Source organism: Pelmatolapia mariae, linkage group LG10_11 (genome assembly GCF_036321145.2).
Source record: "Pelmatolapia mariae isolate MD_Pm_ZW linkage group LG10_11, Pm_UMD_F_2, whole genome shotgun sequence".
Classification (NCBI taxonomy): domain Eukaryota; kingdom Metazoa; phylum Chordata; class Actinopteri; order Cichliformes; family Cichlidae; genus Pelmatolapia; species Pelmatolapia mariae.
The window spans coordinates 16,658,631-16,677,051 of record NC_086236.1 but is presented as its reverse complement, the minus strand read 5'-3'; the positions used below and the strand labels follow the sequence as shown (position 1 = coordinate 16,677,051).

The 18,421-nt window shown below is 39.3% G+C and overlaps 2 protein-coding genes across 2 annotated transcripts in view; one reads left to right on the top strand and one right to left on the bottom strand.

Moving 5' to 3' along the window:
* Nucleotides 1-139: 139 nt before the first annotated feature.
* sdf2 (stromal cell-derived factor 2) lies at nt 140-7,164 on the top strand. Its single transcript, XM_063486173.1, has 3 exons — nt 140-393; nt 2,035-2,231; nt 5,699-7,164. The coding sequence occupies exons 1-3, from the start codon at nt 210-212 to the stop codon at nt 5,996-5,998; spliced, it is 681 nt and encodes a 226-aa protein (XP_063342243.1). The 5' UTR covers nt 140-209; the 3' UTR covers nt 5,999-7,164.
* A 1,375-nt stretch (nt 7,165-8,539) lies between these two features.
* The window catches only part of caln2 (calneuron 2), a 30,720-nt gene continuing 20,838 nt past the window's right edge, over nt 8,540-18,421 (bottom strand). Inside the window, exons 5-6 of the mRNA XM_063488118.1 lie at nt 16,606-16,759; nt 8,540-11,581 (exon numbers count right to left, since the gene is read on the bottom strand). Coding sequence (XP_063344188.1) covers nt 11,454-11,581; nt 16,606-16,759 — 282 coding nt within the window. The 3' untranslated portion in view covers nt 8,540-11,453. The remainder of the gene's footprint in view (nt 11,582-16,605; nt 16,760-18,421) is intronic.

Below are 18,421 nucleotides of genomic sequence, written 5' to 3'. Positions count from 1 at the left end.
TAAATATAGCACAGAGATGCCAAATAGTACGCTTAAATAACCCCAAAACCAAATAAGACCGCGCAGTTGCCGTTCCGAGCCGCTAGAGGCGCTGTCTCCTGAGCTCAACACTGGCTTACTGTACGTTTTTTAATGACGTAGCGAAATATAAGGCAAATCTCTGAGAAGGATCAGCGGCTGGATGTGCTTGGCTTTTATACAAAGAAGGAATGGGTAAATTAAACTGTGAAAGTATGCCACGCTTTGTACAGGCCATTTTGTTGTTGTTTCCCTGTGTGTTTGGACTCTCCCGTGGCACGGAACTGAGCTTTGTGACCTGCGGATCAGTCATTAAACTGTTGAATTTAAAGCACAACGTGAGACTACACTCGCACGACGTACGCTACGGGTCCGGTAAGTTTGATGTCAAAACTAATCTTTTCATTCATAAACACTCGTGTTTTTCAGCTAACAATAACTGCAGTTATTTTCCTTCATAACAAAGTTTGCATTGTTGGATAAAAATACAATTCTGACTTTTTAATGTTCATCCATTAACTGTGTCAGTGTGAGTTTGTCATAATGTTCAATTTAACTCCATCATGTTTGCAGTTAAATGTGACACGTTTTAGGATGTAAGCTCAATTTCTAAGGTTTGCTGGTGAGACAAATAAAAACGTTTATGTGCACAACCACAGTTAGAACACAGTTACGACTGTTTCTGTTTCTTTGTGGTCTTTTATTGCCAGACAGAAGAAGCGAAGGTGAAATCACATTTCCAACACAAAATGCAGCCCCTCTAAGTCAGCAGCATAAACTGTGTTTACACTGGTTCTTTCCATCTGTACTAGCTGACAGAGCAAGAACCCAGGGTGGTGTTAAATATGTGCAAGTACTAGTCAGCGATAGAGGTTTAGAGGTATGTATGAGTTATAACAACTCCATAAACTCTGAGTACAGATGCAAATGACACCTGTACACAGTAAAATACTATCATGTTATGTTTACAAGAAGATGGATGGTATCGTGATACAACAATAATCAATAAGCTGGTGCCCTTGCAATGAGAATCAGCGCCTCTGAGTCTGAGGCCTTGATCCTCAGCTGGAAAAGGTTGGAAGGCACACTCCTGGTCAGGAAGTGGAGATGTTCAAGTATCTTGGGGTCTTGTTTATAAGTGAGGGGGGAGATTGCTGGAGATTGGCTCCCGTGGTACCAGTCCATTGTAATGAAGTGAGAGCTGAGTGTAAAAGCGAAGCTGTCGATTTACCAGTGAATCTTCACCCCAACCCTCACCAGCAGGCATGAGCTCTGGGTAGGGGTCGTCACAGCAGATCATCTGCCACCATGTCACTCTTTTTTCCTCTGTAAGAAACTCTGCATGTCCTCAGCCTTGTCTCTCTAACTTTGTCTTTAAACTGCTTGACCTCACGTCTCCCTCTAATATATTAATTTCTAATCCTGTCCATTCTGGTCACTCCCAACAAAAATCAAAGCATCTTCTACTCTGCCACCTCCTGCTCAGCACCCTGTGTTTTTGTCAGTGTCACTGTCTTCAAACCATACATCACACCAGGTCTCACTGCCATCTTGTAAACCTTTCCTTCTCACACTTGCTGTGATCCTTCTGTCACAAATCACCCCTGATATTCGTGACGTTTCATTCCTTTTGTCTCCAGTGAATACCTCCACCTCTAATGTTTCCTATTAGAGTACCTGCATGTTTTAATCCTAATATCAGCATTTGGCACTGGTGTATGCAATAATGCGTCACAAAAGGAAATAACAAGAAATGTTACTGTATGCTCAGAAAACTCTAGGTATAACATTGTTTCACCACACTGACTTGTAGTTGCACACAAGCATATGGAATTGCTGTTTGCCAAAAACCGACCAAGAAAGCAAACCTAACCTTCATCACACACACAAAGTTCATAAGTTATACAGAGGACTGGTTTTAAATCACAATCTTCTATACTAGATGAAATTAGATTTTTTTTATTTTAACTGTCTATAATATCTTTAACAATCCTGCTGACTGTGTCTCTGAGGCAGGTAGTGGACAGCAGTCTGTAACAGGGGTTTCTGCAGTAGAAGACAGCAACAGCTATTGGAGCGTTCGTGGGACCAGTGATGCCTTATGCCACAGAGGTACCCCAGTTAAGTGTGGGCAGACGATTCGCCTCACTCATGTCAACACAGGACGTAACCTGCATAGCCACTACTTCGCCTCCCCGCTGTCATCTAACCAGGTGGGTGGTGTGAGAAGTACAAGGGAAAAGCTGAGAGCTTTGGGGCTATGTGTGGGATTTACCAGGTTTCTCTTTGCGAAAATTGGGGAAGGATGTCAGTGTGTAGAAGATGGACTTTATTTTTTTTTCTTCTTAATCAAAAAAGCTGATTATAAGTTTAGGAATTAGGAAGATTAGGAAAAACACTGAAGCGATAAACAGCTGTAACATTTATTAATGCGTAATCTTGTGAAACACACACAGACACACAAAAACAGGGTGCCTTTCACTTTTATTCAAAACTAAACCAACATTTTTGCAGTGAACCTGAGTTGACAGCAGCTTTTATACTTAACAAACTCTCTGGGAAAACAGCCTCGGGTCAGCATAAAACTCCCAAATCCTGAGAAAGTGTGAGAACACTGTCTGACCAAAGTGTCAGAGAGTTGGAAGATGCGTACCTTAGGAAAACAGAAATTTTAGTTTATATTTCTTTACATTTAATATCTGAGATATTAAAATATAATAAAAAGAAGTGCAATTACAACTGTACAACATATTTTTTCTACATGATAAAGAAATGCTGAATTTGTAAGAAATAATTGGGTGGAACAATATATAACCTCCACACACTGTCCAGCTTATCATCATTTTTTATTGACTTACAACATTTCATCTGTGTGACCTTCGTCATGTACAAAAAAAACAGTTTCCTGGCTAGACATCTCACACTGCATACTATCAATCAGGTAATGAATGAGCCCACTCGAAACTTCAACACAATCTTCAAAAAGCCAAATAACATTTAACATCACCACCTGTTCCGAAAACTGGACCATCCATGTCTCCTATTCTGAAATTGTCACTTAAATTCATAAATTACCTCAATTATAAAACCAGTTTACAACAAATATTCATACTTTGGACAAATCAGTGTCGTATATTTTTTAAAAATACCAACATCCCAAAACAAATCTAATTTAAAAAAAAATGTGAAGAAACTACATTGAGTACAAGTTCTGCAAATTCTTTTCTCTTCAATAATAAATCATGGTATCCCCAGGGGGTGCTGGCACATGCTCTATGCCACAAAATTGTAAAAAGATGCTATATCATGTTACATATTATTAAAATGAGCTGCTATCGCATAATATTTATGAAAGTGGCAAATCGCATTTGCCACTTTCATAAATTTGTAATCACACTTATAGTCTGAAAATATTTACCGGTAGGTGGATGAAAAAAAACTATGTGGTTTTACTAGTATGGCACTGGGAACAGTTTCCACACCTATAATTTCTATTTGTATGGGAACTCAGAAGGATCTGGCATGGCTGATCGTATCATGTTTTCTTGGCCAATAAATATCTGGGTGTGTTAGATCATTTTGAGCGATCTAAAAATTAGTGGAAAAGCTTGCTTTGTGAGTTACAAGACTGATTCATCCAGATCGATTCTGATTGGAAGATTAGTTTATCCAGTCAATAGCCAATAATAAACATTCCTTTAATAATCTTTAAGCTTTTAGTACAACTGTATATCAATGTGAAATTAGCACAATAGTAAATAATTTCATGTACATAGACTTCTATGACCGCATAATATACACTTTATATTGTCAGGAGCTCTCATCCACTCATGAAGCCCAGTAATTTGGTATGAGTGGTACTAATACACCATTCAGTGGACTGGGATGTATTTCACCGAACCTTTGGTGATGAGATAAGACACTAGATAAAAAAAAATGGTATACATGGCGTTGTGATCTATTAACTGATAAATCTTAAAATCTGTGGTTGTTTAACACAGTCAACAGCTATTTAAGCAGCAAGAAAACTGCAAAGGACAGAATAAGGATTTTTGAAAAATCTAAAATCTAAAAATTAAAAAATAAATAAATAAATTTTAAGTCTGGGCAGATTTGCCTCAGTCATGTCAAATGATGAGTTATTTGCACATCTGGATTTTTCATATATAAAATCCAAACATGTAAATTAGATTCAGACAGTATCCTACACTGCACAAGTCCCAGGGGCAGCCCCATTTACACAGGGGCAACCACAGTCACACAGGCATAGAAACCACTTGGAAACCCCTGACAACCACAAGTTGCTTGGAAAAAAGCTGTATTCCCCGACGCTAACCACAAATGAATAAAATTTTTAAATTTCAGTTGGTCTAGTGTTTGCTGGAGGTCGCAAGGATTTTGGTTTGCCAGGGTACTCCCCGACTGACTTCTAGGTCTGTGTGACCGAGGCTTTAGATGCAGCAAAGAGCAGGACATTGGTCAGATATGGACAGGTGATTGCATGGTGTGCAACAGATTTGTTCTCACTCCAGTAAATACCCCTGAAAAAACAGACCGAAGCTGGTTAAGCTTCTGACTATGATGTGATGTGCACATTCAAGCATCCATGCATGTATCTTCTAAACCATTTATCAGAGTCAGAGTGTGATTAAGACTTAGCTCAAATGTTATAGGGGGAGAGGGAGAATACACCCAAGAAAGATCACCAGTTCATCACAGGGCTAATAAACAAAGAAAAAGAAAAAAGTTACAAATTCTATTAAAATATCAGTGGTAAAAAAGTTCAAAGTTAATCATTGAATGTTATTTAAGTTTTAATGATTTAAGTTGGCATGACTTTATCTCACATCACTGAGGTATCCACCACCTTGGGAATTTCACTGTCCTCAAGTATTATCAGAAGGTACTTTGAGTTGTTCCTTTACCTCCCAGTGGGTTGCCATGTTTGATTTGGCACAGAGTTTATGCCACATGCCCTTCCTCACACAAACCTCCCATTTATCTGATCTTGGGACAGGCACTAGCAGCACGCTAGCTCGTGACCACCTGAGGCTGGGTTTCTGCCAGTCTCCAAACAAATGGTCTTTCACATGTCAGGCAAATGTGTTGTTCACTGCATCACATGTAAGATGATTAAAGGGCATTCAAGCAGTCTTGACATAGTCTTTTGATAAATATTAAGCAAATGACCCCCTTTGTTTTCATTTGGATTTGGAGAGAAATGAGCCTATCGGGTCAAAAGGATGGGGTTATATAGGGTGGATGTATCCTGCAGGTTAAGGAGTTATACAGAATTGTGATTTAATAATTTTGTTTGGTTTAGGTGAGAGGTGGCACCTTCAGAGTTTACAGGATGCATAATGACCTAATGCTGGCTGTCAATTCTGAAGACAGTTCTATGGGCTCAGTCTAATATTACATAGATTAGGGGGCTGCCAGGTAAAAGATTGTTGTCTAATCTGACTGATCTAGATATTTTCATTCCCACACACAGCTCAGTAATGTCTAGTAAAGTTTAGTCTGCCGTGCATGCATAAAAGCATCAGGAGGTTGTTTTTTGGTTTTTTTTAAATGTCTGGAACGTTGTAGGGTTTCAAAGAGCTTCCACAAAAGAAAGCACCTCATCTTCTTCTTTATTCTGTTTTCACCAGTCCTCTGATCTCTTTCTCCTTTTTCACAGGAGGTGAGCGCATTTGGCGAAAACGGAGAAGGAGACCACCTCGATGAGTGGATGGTTCAGTGTGGGGGATCCGTATGGAAGCGGGAGGAGGCCGTCCGCTTCCGTCACAGGGCCACTGATGCACTGCTGTCTGTGACGGGGGAGCAGTATGGACGACCGATCCACGGCCAGACAGAAGTTCATGCTATGTCAAGCCCCAGCCAGCACAGTCTGTGGAAAGCCATGGAGGGTATCTTCATGAAGCCCAGTGAGAGCCCAGGAGGCAGTCGAGACTACAGTCACCCACACACAGAGTTCTAAACTTCACTTTTCTTTCTCTGCTTCTGTCTTTTTCTATTTTCCTCTCTACCTATTTCTGTCTCTAATTATATCTGTTCCAGCAGTCCCTTTCCTTCACCAGAACATACTTTGGAAACAATACAAGAAACTCATAGATCCAGCAGCTACACTCAGACTTAATCTGTGAATGGCACTATAATTTGACTTAAAAGGTACAAGAAGACATTGAGTATTGAACGTACTGTTTTTTTTGTATGCCAACACTAATGTTTTTTTTTTTTTGCATATTGTAACAAGTATGTCAAACAAGAAGTTGTCCTGTTAGCTTTAATTTATTGTTAAACTAGAACACAGAAGACACTGCAGGTTTTCCACATAAAAAAATAAATAAAAGTCGTCCTGTGTTTAGTTGATCTAAAAAGACATTGTTACAGTTGTGCCTTTATGCTAAAAAACATTGTAATTGTTTACATAGTGGAGTCTTTATTGTATTTTATGGTATCTTATACCATGTTTTACACAAGTGACAGCGAAGCAGTATTAATACAGAAAATGATTCCCCCCGACCCCCCCCCCCCCCCTTTAAGTCAGTGTTGCATATGATTTACCCCACACTGATGATGCATAAGAAAATAAACTGTTTTTTCTGTGGATATTTGTTAATGTTAAAGGGGACCTATACTCCATATTTTTCAGAATTTAAAGTTCAATATAATCTTCATAATCTTTATCTTTATTTATTCTATCCTCTTCCTTGGTGCAGACCCTCACTTCTCAGACAGTATCTCCCTTACCCCTCCCTTCAAGCCAGCTTTCTTCTGATTGGCTGCCTCTTACAAACAGTAGGTCTGCACAACAAGTGGGCAGGGATCTGTGCTTATTGTCTGGACTGTATGTCTGTATAAACATGTAAAGGAAAAAATCTGTTAAATAGGCTGCAATTTTGACCACATTTAATATGAGCAGCCATCATCACCCACCATCATATGTAAATGACAGAAAGTTTGGAGAAAATAGGTCCCCTTTAATGCACTGAATGCTGTTTATTGTCTTTGTTTGCTCAGAAGTGTAGGGGGGGGAAGTAGAGTGTTTGACATTCATGCTGCCTGTGCATTTATATGTGCTCCAGAGGTTCAAAAGAAAAATGAATCTGCAGTGAATACCTCATATTAAAGAGTTTTTTTTAATGCAAATCATTGTCAGTGTGACTTCTTTGTTCCATTTCTTACATTTTACCTTAAAGCAAACTGGAATTAACTTATGAAGTCCGACCCGTTAATTTCACCCACAATGATAACAGAGTGAAGGATTTGCAGCTAAGCCAGGCTGTTAATATCTATCTGGAACATTACACTAAGCATAATGCCTTGTTTGTCCACCTAATGGCATCTTTGGTTCATTATCTGGCGGTTAATGGGGTTCGGGTGCATCTGCTATGAGGCTGTTCTCACTAGAGTTTGACCTATGCTCCCTAATTATCATGATTTAGTGTTAGCGTTGATGCCAGCATTGCTCCACTGGAATCCTCCGTCTGACACGAGCTGACAAACGTGTTAGTTCCCCTCTAGACATTACAGACTGCATCAAATCGAGTTTTAAGAAGCAGTTTGTCTGTAACACCCACTAAGATGAATTCCCTCAGAGCATTTGTATGAAGGTGATGTCATAGTGGGCTTTCGGCACTCTGGGATGTTGCTGTATGTGTCGTGTGGGGAATGAGAGGAGCTCAGGGCCAACCATGCTGTCATTCTATTTTTAAGCCTGATATTTAGAAATGACACTGCAATGATAGCAAGTGACAAAGCAACAACATGAGCTTTAAATTATAAACACTAGGTGAAAACACTGCTGCTTACAAACTTACTTTGAGCCAAAAATTATATGTACAAAAAAAGTACACTCACTTTCAATTCTAAGGTTTTATGTATCTGAACATAACAACTGAACATTTAACGCGCTAGCTGAAGCCTGTGAAGGCTGAAATATAGCTCCTCTGTTTTATTTCTCTTGAGTGTTGCACGGTGTGACCTTGGGGGGAATTTGCTGGGGCACCCACTTCTTGGAAAATTGGCAGCTGTCTTGACTGTTTTCCAATTGTTTTCCACTTCAGTAATCTTTCTCACTGTCGTATGATGGACTTCAAATTGTTTGGAATTGTCCTTATAGGTAACCCTTCCCAGATTGATAGGTAGAAACAATTGCTTCTCCAAGATCACTGCCAACACCTTTCCTTCTTGGCATTGTGTTCACAAACACAGGAATCTTCCTGACTGGCCCCAAACTTCTGCTTTTACAGAAGTTCTCACACTTGAACTGATGTTAAGTTCATAAAGTGCAATCGATTTTTTATTACGACATCTGACATCCTTTCTTTTTCACATGACTGTAGTCTAAGCGGCTAATTTATGAACATTTGACCTTTCTGTGCTGCTTTAATTCTTGTAAGTTGTTTCAAACTCTCTTGCACATCTTTCAAAATAAACCACAGTTACTATAGTTTTTCTATCAAAACAAAATTTTATTGCATAAACATATATGGATATAATTTTTTATTTTTTTTTAGATTAAACAGATTAAACTCGTTATTTGCATTTTTAAATATCCATTCAGTTGGTAACTATTGCTGTTTTCTTTCTCCTTTTCTAAGCAGCATGCCAAGGTTGTTTTACATATCTGTGTTAGGATTTGTCTTTATACAATCTACAACTGGTAAAAACATGTTTTGGTAAAAACAAATCTTAAAAGCAACTTTCAAAAACATGAAAATCATGAATTGATCCTGTCCTGATACAGATGTACAGTATAACAATGTAAACATCAAAAGTGTCGATAAAAGGTCTTGTTTCCCTTACATAGCCATGCAAGGATGTCTGAATGGCACAATTATCGGAGAATTGTTAAGATAAAGCGCTCTATGCTGGTTTCAAAAGGGTTGTGATGCTAATAGACAAAGGCGAAGAGATGACCCATTGGTCAAATGTCAATATCAAAGACGAAACGACTTACAGGAATAAGTGTAGCATACATTATACAGCAGTTTATACAAGGACAATGAGGCAGTGAGAACATTCCAGTAAAACCTAATGTGAAGAAAACACACTATATATTGAATTCAATATAAAGTTTAACCATCCACAGTGAGGCCTACAGACTCTACCCTAGGTGACGTGAAACAGAGATGTTGGTGACGTGACCTTGTATTTGCATATTTATGAAAATGCCCTCTTCCGCACTCTGATTTGATTAATAGCTGGTAGAAACTAGAAAAATGGCTATTACTGTATAAATTGGAAAGTCAAATACAGTATGTGACAGTAGTACATACATACCTACATTTAGACCAAGGCTGTGCCACCACAAAGAAAGATTATTGGATTCCCTGTCTTTCAAAGACATGAAAACCTAAACAAGAACATGCATACTGATTTACAGTATTATACATTTTTGCTGTAATCTTACAAAGCTTTCTTAAAATTTTTATTTATTTTTAAAGAGAGCCCTCTCCCCTCTTACCTTCTTTATATTTTGTCTAACCTGGACTTGTGGTTGCACATTAGTTTGACTGAAACATCTAGTTTTGTTTTCCTCCGCCCTACCAAAGTGCTAGAAAACAAGTGAAATTGCTCCAAGTTCTAAGTGGGAACAAACAAGTCTACAATAATATCCCAGGGGAGCACAGTGCAGTCCTCTTACACTGCTGTTATGGTGTGTTGCAATCAGGAATAATAAACACTGGCATATGTAAAGCTACATCTACATAGGGCTGGGCTATTTGGTTAAGATAACTGTAAACAATATTTGCTGTAATTTTCACTAATTCCTTAAATTTGTTTATGAAAACGTAACATTTTGCTCAGGCCCCACAATACTGTTTTAATCTCAGCACATAAATAATGATGTTTATTTATTGCCCAGCCCTAAACCAACACCACCGAGTACAGCTTCATCCTCAGATTTAATATATTGTGTCACTGAGATGTTCAACCTTGGGTGCCTCCATTACGCAAGAAGAGGAGCATGATTCTAATCTCCTACAAGGTCTTTCTTGGACTTTTTCATCCCAGTAAGCCTTGTAAAAAAAAAAAACTCTATTAAATCTGAACCATAAAACACAGCATTGACCCCAGAAACTACAACAGGTATCACCTTCAGTCTTCCATCCAACCTTGATCAACTGTTGCAACAATCCAGTTTGGCATGTGGAAAGAAATGTTCATTAAAAATAGTGACCAATACAGACCAAAGTGCCCTTGTGACACTGACACAAAAAACATATCAAAGCTCAGATTTATTGGCGGTGTTCTTCCCCCTGTAGACATAGTAAACATGGCTGTTCAGGCGTTTACCTGCAGTACTTAAATTCACCACTAGACGGCAACCTTGTCCAAGAAAACAACTGTATTAGACAGCATGTCACAACTCGATCCCTTATATAGCTCACTAGTTTCTATCTTTCATACATTCTGCTGTTGAGAGGAATAATACATTACATAAGCTAAGTAGTATTATATATACAGTGAAATCCATGGGGAACAAGTAGGGGTAATGTTTGGTATGGCAGTGTATATAGTGGCATGCTTTTGCATGGTTTATGTTTACCACAGCTGGGCAGTATTACAGTGACATGCTGAGATGAAACATTTTCTGCAAATACATTCCTAAACATATTTTTCAGTCCTCACTCCATTTGATTAGATTTTTTTAAAAACGTTTCCGACAGTTGGAGCTTACCCGTGTACATCACTGTTTTTCACATGTCACACAAATCAATCAATCAATCAATCAATCAATACTACTAGTGGGATAGCAATGACTGTTGAGTGGGTTGTCACTGAGTACTGAGTTGTGCTTCTTGTAGATTAACATAGAATGTATGTGACCCAAGACTGGTGGACTAATGTAAATGTTTCACAAAGTCTTTTGTATACATAACAATCTCTCTCTCTCTCTCTCTCTCTCTATATATATATATATATATATACATATATATGCATTTCAATACTGTGCCCACCATTCACTCATTTCACATTCAGTGCAACTTCTGAAGTTGTCCATAATAACCATTATTTGTTTTCTGAAATTAGGAATGGCTCAAAGCACCTGATACACATTTTCGGTAATTAGAAAATCAAGTTTAAAGGGTGGTCTTGTTCTTGAAAACAGCAAAATAATACCCCTTCCCCCTTAATTTCAGCGTTTTATATAAAAACAGAATTCTTTTGCAGTTCAGGTTCCTTACGATCAGTAAATCCAGTGACTCTATGTGGTGACATCGTCAATACAACTCTTTTCATTTTACTTATTTTACTCATTGTCTGCCTTTGTAAGTTCAGTTCAAATTAAACTTAAAAAAACCAAACCAAAACTCAACTGATTGTTTAGAGAAGTGCTTGGGTTGTGGTCCAGCTTTGGCTGCAAAGACAAGATGTGAGGTCATGGCTGTTCTGTCCACTCCCCATGCTCACAGTGCAATTGGTTACTCCATGCCGTTCCGCAGCATCTGATTGGCTGCGATAAGCATGACACTGATGATGAAAGCCATAGCAAAGGCGCAGATCAGGCTTTTCCTGACACACGTTTGCCTATTCTTCTTCTTGGGATGAACTGAGAGAAGTGAAAAAAGAAGAGAAATGAAGAGATTATTATAATTTGTCATTTTATTTTTTGTACATCTTATTTTTTGTCATGGTAAATTCAGTTGCTACTGCATTCAGTTTGAAAACAAAGAAATAGAAACTGCACGTTCAAATGAATAGTCTTTGTGACTTCCTGTTTTAGTTTGAAGTCACTCACTTTCATGCACTGTGGTTTGTTTTACTTTCTCCCCGTGTTTTTCCCGCCAGTTTTGTGCACCACCTGTTACTAATCCAATCAATCTCCCCAGTGTACATATCCCTAGCTCTCCAGTAATAAGCTCCCAGATTGTCTCGTTCCGCTCAGTCGTCAAGCTATCAAACAATTTACTTCCTTCTGTGTGGTATTCTCCTCATTTCTTTGATTTACTACATGGGTTGTCTGTCTGTTCCTCTTTTTTTCTCCCATTACATCTTCTGCATTCTTTGCTATGCCAAGTGGCCATCTGTATATGACCTCAACTTGGCAAAATATTTGAGGTTTGGATTTTATCCTGGCCCTGGTTGCCTCCATTTGGGTCCTTCTGTCATGTAAGGTGTTTGCTTGACATTTCGGGAAAAGAGCTCTCTTGCAGGGAGTTAAACCAGAAGATCAATATAACTTTTATGTTTATGAATTAGGTGTGGAGCCAGAGCTAAGAGACAGTCAGCTTAACTCACCCTAAAAGTCAGGTGAAACTATAGCATCTCTAATGCTCAGCCATGCTTTAAAATTTGTACCCGTAAATAACCTTCTAACATTCACAAGCAGCAGATACTCCAAGAAGTCAACACAGGTGGCCAAAAATAACATCTGGTGAGTTTTATGGTTGCTTGTAGGTAAAATTGATCGGACAATTTCTTGGAAGGTCTTTCTTTGGTGTTAGCATATATGCTAAGCTAACCACTTGCCGGAGCTAGCTTCACACTATACTTAGATCACAGGTGCAAGAGATCTCTCACAAGAAAAACAAGCACAGCATTTTCTCAAAATGTTGCATCATGGTATGAAACAGGTAATAGATAGCCCCCTTGGTTTTCTGCTGCTCTCACAGTTGATTGTGTCTTTAAAAAACAACAAAACAGTTAATTGGCTTTATATGGAGGCATGCCTTGTTACATGCTGATCTGGTGACTTATAATGGCTATACAACCGTGTCTTGGTTTTCCTGGCAGATTTCACAGCTGATTGCAGAGAATTGCTCAGTGAAAGCAAGGCCTAAAGACAGCCAATCTAAAAGGTGATGTGCAAGTGTGCAGCATTAAAAAAGAAGTCAGTGGATGTTCTCACAAGCTCAGTGAGGCAGTTTTAGGGGTTACAGTCTCCCACCCATATGCAACCTCCATGATCATATAATCAAAGCTCATGTCAAATCTAAGTGACTTCCACTAGCTGAGTGAAAACTCCAACATATTACCAAAAGCTTCGAAATGCAACTAAATGGACCTTTGAGTTGAGACTGTTTTAACACGGCATTCAAGAAAGAATGTGTGAAGGTTTAGAAAATAAAGTCTGCAGAAGAATAAAGGTAACGGGCATTTTCTCTCCAAGTGTCTAATGGTCTTCATGAAAAATTCAGATTTTACCATTTTAACCTGTTCCTCGGGGGACATGTCGGTTCTTTGACTCAAACAAATGCAGGTGAAGTAGCAGCTAACATTTCTGTTTGCCATGTTTTGCAGTTTATCTCTGTGACCCAGATCGTCGAGTTGAAGCGTCTCCAGTGTAAAGACAATGAATTCATCACAGGCAAAAACTGGTTACAATGCACGCAAAGCTGCAGCAAAAACAAAGACAAGAGGCGTGAGGTGGAACTTTTGTTCTGCTTGGGATATTTGGGCTGACAGGCCCCTGCTTTCCTCCTTAAAGACATTATCTTTGGAGACTGAGAGAAAAAGATGAGCAGAGACAGATGTGTCCTCCAACAGGCCTTGCAGTAGGAGTAACAACCAAAAGTTTCCTTGCTGTCAGCCTGCTTGTCTCAGGTTGTTAGTATCACACACTGCATCAATAAATCAAGTCAGCGCTCAGACTTGTGGATCTAAGAGGAACTGTGAAAGGCACTGGGGTCCCACTGGACAGGACGCAGATGGGAAAGAAGCAGCCATGAAAGAGGGAAGCTGAGTATGTGGGAAGAGGGTTAAATGTGGAGGGGTGTACAGCTGTCCTGTAGAAGTGATGTCTATACCTCTTCGTGTCTTCTATATCTTCCCCCTGTCTATTTTCCCACTCTCAACATTTTTATACTTTCCATTTTGCTCTCCCTAACTCCACGATACAGCCTTCCCTCAACACCAAAAACTTTGTGAAAGAGAGTGCCAAACCAGCAGTTCCCTGATCCTCTTTAGCCTCTTATCTCCTGTCCCTTCTCTGCTTAGTTTCACCATTTCCCTCCAGCTGTCTCTTTTTAAGGTCTCCCCAAGACTGAGTCCCAGTACCCAGTGGATTCATTAAGGCTTTCTAAGTTTTTCAATGTGTTTGATCTTTCTTTACCTTTGTCTTAGTCTTACTCAGTGGATGTTTCACAGCAGACATGCAATTTTGGGCTCTGCAGGGTCAGGTTTAGGTTTTCATTTCCCTATTCTCCCTACAGCGACATAAGTTGTTCTTAGGCTGGAAAAATATTGCCTGTCTTTCAGCTGTTCAGTCAAACATTTAGCAGGGCGTCAATCTTCAATCTGTCTTACCTGGCTTCAAAAACTTAAAGACATTAATTTATGACCGCAGGATGTTTAGATTTTATCATCTAAATATTACTTCAGCAGTCTTGATTTTTCATAGCCTTTTTGACATGATCAACACTTTACAGGTGAAACTTCTGTGATGGATATAGCAGCAGATTAGAAAATGAAGGATTTCACCTCAAAGTTTTGCTAAACAACACTTAAAAGGTTGCTTCTGCGAGCCTGAGGAATCACCCATAGCACAGTGCTATGTAGTTTCCACTTTGTTCCAGTAGAACTAAGTTTTCTCCTTTCCTCAGACTTTTCATTTCTCTTAACTTTATTTCTTGTGAGCAGCTGGTTTGCTCTGGCACATCATGACTCCCAGTCAAGTCCCATAGCACATTCACTCATTTGTTGAAGTTGTTTTGATTCAGTCAAAAGACTGTATTTAAAGCAAGCTCAGTATTTTCACCACTACCATATTGGTTTTTGAAAACAAACTCGAGGATGCTCTGACTCAGAAATTAAAGGGTAACAAGGACCTGGACACGAGGAAGGTCCCCCTTAAGTTATACCCTGCTATGTTTAATATGATTCAAGCCCAATGACTGAAATTATACACTCAACAGGAAAGTGTTTCCTGAGGTCAAACCCCATGTCGTGTTGAGGCAGATCACAACTATTCTGATTGGCCTGTCCACTACCGTCGATTGCTCCGGTGCATTTCATTGCAGTTTCTGAATTTATTAATGAGAAACTAAAAATCGTTGTCTTAATATAAGGAAAAAATAATCAAAGCATCAGTATAAGGACTGATGCTGAAGGGAGATTGTTGAAACTATTGGAACTGATGTGAGGAAGTATACAAAGAAGTGGAAAACGTTTAGGGACAAATGTGTTTGCCTCTAAAAAAGAAAAGAAAAGGGGACCCAGGAAGGAAAAAAGTCTTAGCATTTTACTTGTTGTTGTCGGCTATCTGTACAGTCAAACCTGTCTTTGCAGTCAGAGGAGTTAACCTTATTTTGGCTTAAGCACTTCCACATCAGCCAAAAGCTCACATACAGTCCATGATTCAGTCCTTGGTTTTGTTTGCAGACAATGATAAGCTGGCTGACAGCACACACTTGCATCAGTGGCTCTCTCTAGACATAGTCAAAATGAAACCAGGGCAGCTGTCAAGATCATGTCTGAAGCAGAAAAACAAAAACAATGACTCTGTGCAGGTAAAGTGTACACGAGGGCTCCTGTAAGAGAACTGATCACCGCAATAATCCTTTGCTGATGGTAAATAGCTAGTATAATGTTTGGAGTGCTGCTTATTTTCTTACACACTGCTGAGATCAGACGACTTGTGCCTGTAGCTCAAATATATATGAAGGCATATAGCTCACCATAGCGAAAAAGTCTGGAATCAGAGAGCTAGCCTGGCACTCTACAAAACTCCACACCTAAACTGTAAATACAGCTATTTGTGGTGTCATGGCAAATAGTTATGAGTGTTATCGTGTGCTTTAATTATTTGCTTGAGACGTTTCACTGAGTTTGCCAAGCAGACTTGAGGAAGACAACACAGTGTTCTGCAGCTTAACTGCTCCATTTTGTGTTCTGATGAAAGGCAGAAAACCCCCCAAAACAAAACACACCAAACTGTGAGCGTTAAAGGCTTTTTGGGTATTATTCTTTGCAGAGAACCAGGTTAGCTGCCAAAGTCAAATTGCATTTCCTTTTTACTCCGTTTACTCATCCATTTAACTGTGGTCAAGCTGGCCAGAGGAGGGAGTGTATGATTTAGTTTTGTCCAAAACAATAAGTAGCAGCTGCCTTATCTGTCTTGTTACAGGCATTTTTGGTGAAGATTTTTCCACAGTCACTGAAGAAACAAGTCAGAGTTTTCATTACGTTAACTCACAGCAACTTGTACAGATGTCCTGTTCTTATACATGCTGACCATGTTTTTTTCTTTCTTTCCATTTTTAATGAATATGGCGAGTTAGCAATGCAGGAAGATGATGCCCTAATTTCCATCCTCCTGAGCTCTGATTGGTTGATTATCTCTCATAAACAGCCACCAGGGATAATCCAGAGATGTGGAGAGAGAAACAAACTGGTTTTCCCCCTGCTTCTTGTCTAATTGCCTCTTGGCTGTTGCTTCATAGCACACAGAAATAAAAGTGATATTGATCTACTCACCAGGCTCTTGGCAAAAAAACAAATATGTGTACTTTGGATTGTTTAATCAGTTCGAATAAGCATAGTGCATGTCGTTATTTGAATCATTAAGAGATTACTGTTTACTGCCCAAAACACCTTTTTATACAAACAAAGTTTCCACGAGAACTGCTTCCTCACCTCCCTCGTACTCAGGGCAGTTCCCTGAGGTTTCGTTGAGGCTCTCCTCTTCGGTGATGATAATGTTCTCTATGTCCTTCATTGTCAGGTGGTCCCGGAAGGCGTGGAACAGCACCTGCTTCAGCTCATCCAGAGACAGCTGCTGCATGTCGAACTGCAGGGGCACACAGCAATCAATGCAGATACACAGTCAAACACAGGTCGCCTTCATGAGGGCAGATAAATATAGAAGAATGAGGTGTAGGAATTGACGCTATATATGAATATATTTTTAATTAGTCAACAGCGTAACGCAGGGATACAGTATGTAGGTAGGAACTGTGTCAGTTGTAATGTAAAGAAAACTGGAGCTATTTTTGGTGCATGAGTCATGATATAATCCTGTTTTTCCTGTTCACATGTATAGGCGGAGAAACTGGCATGTTGGCTTCCATGTAGGTGGTTGTTTTGAGTAATTATTTCATATTATTAATAAGGGTATCAAATATCCATGACTTGAAGTCTGAATCGTTCCCTCTGTCCAACATCTATTCTACCCCCCAACCACCCAAGGGCTCAATCCAGGGATACTCATGGACATATCCCTCAAGCCCAGCATGCAGGCCTAGATTATTTACCTCACTGACTGCCTGAAATACAATCAGTCGCTTGGTTTAGCACGGCAGATGGACACAGAGAGGCAGGCATGGCGAAGACGAAGAAAAGAAGGGTTTGATGGAGAAAGGAAGAGAGAGACACCGAGATAAGAAAACAGGAAAGCACGATGAGGTCAAAGAAAAGGGAGATGTGTGAAGTAGTGGGAGACAGATGGAGAAAACAGAACTGGCAGACAATGGTGGTAAAAAGTAAAAGAGCTGCGTTCGTGAAGAAGAGCTGCTCATTTTAACGAGGGAAAGATAATCCTGCTCTTGCTTTACTGACTTGCTCACTATATGCTAAAATACTAAAACCAGTGTGCTTTATGACTAATGACTTTAGGGAAAACCACAGATGTTGTATGAAAAGGGGAGGGAGGGCTTATAAATGATTTTAGAAGCATGACCTTGTGTGAAACCTAAACATGTCTTTGGGACTTACCAATTTCTTGCTTAAACCTTACATCACCTGCCTGGTCAGGCTTGAAGTTGAGGCCCATTTCTTGTTTAATCGACAAGTTTCACATTTTGGGGAAAAAACAAACAAACTGATTTGCTTTCTTTCTGGAATTTCAATGTGCAGTCTCGTCTCTGTCCATTAAATATGATGCTAAGCCAGTACATAGTTCGCACAGTGATATGGAACAAAGGGGGAACAGTCCTTTGCCAAATATAGGCTTGTATAGCTTACAAATTACATAGTCAGACTAGAGGTTTTCCCATTTCCAGACATTAGTGAATACAGCTGTGACAGCATATTTAGACAGATACTGTATGAGAGTGGTATTAATCTTTTTTTGTAAACTCTGTGTCAGAAAATAATTGATTTATAGCATCATTTTCGAGATGTATTAGTGGAGTCTTGTCCTGACTCTGAGATCATTCTTTGTCTTTGTTATTATTTTTTTCTGTGTCCTGTTGTATTTTGTCATACTTACACTTCCTTTCATTGTCTGTCCCACCCTGCTGTCTGTCACCTGTCTCTAATTGTCCTTCATTTATGTGTTTAGTCAGCCTCTCCTCTGCCTAATTGCCTTTGTATCTTGTGTCGTGTTCTTCAGCATTTCTCTTTGGAAGTTTTTTCTCCTTTAACATCATGATGCTCAGTAGTGGTCCGAGAATGGATTTGAGAACTAAACATTACAGGAAGAAGAAGTTTGATTTTTGTTGTTTTTTTTCCG

Coding starts and splice junctions, on each gene's coding strand:
- sdf2 (XM_063486173.1), top strand. CDS start 210: ATGGGTAAATTAAACTGTGAAAGTATGCCACGCTTTGTACAGGCCATT. Junction 394..2,034: donor CGACGTACGCTACGGGTCCG/GTAAGTTTGATG, acceptor TCTCTGAGGCAG/GTAGTGGACAGCAGTCTGTA. Junction 2,232..5,698: donor CCCCGCTGTCATCTAACCAG/GTGGGTGGTGTG, acceptor CCTTTTTCACAG/GAGGTGAGCGCATTTGGCGA.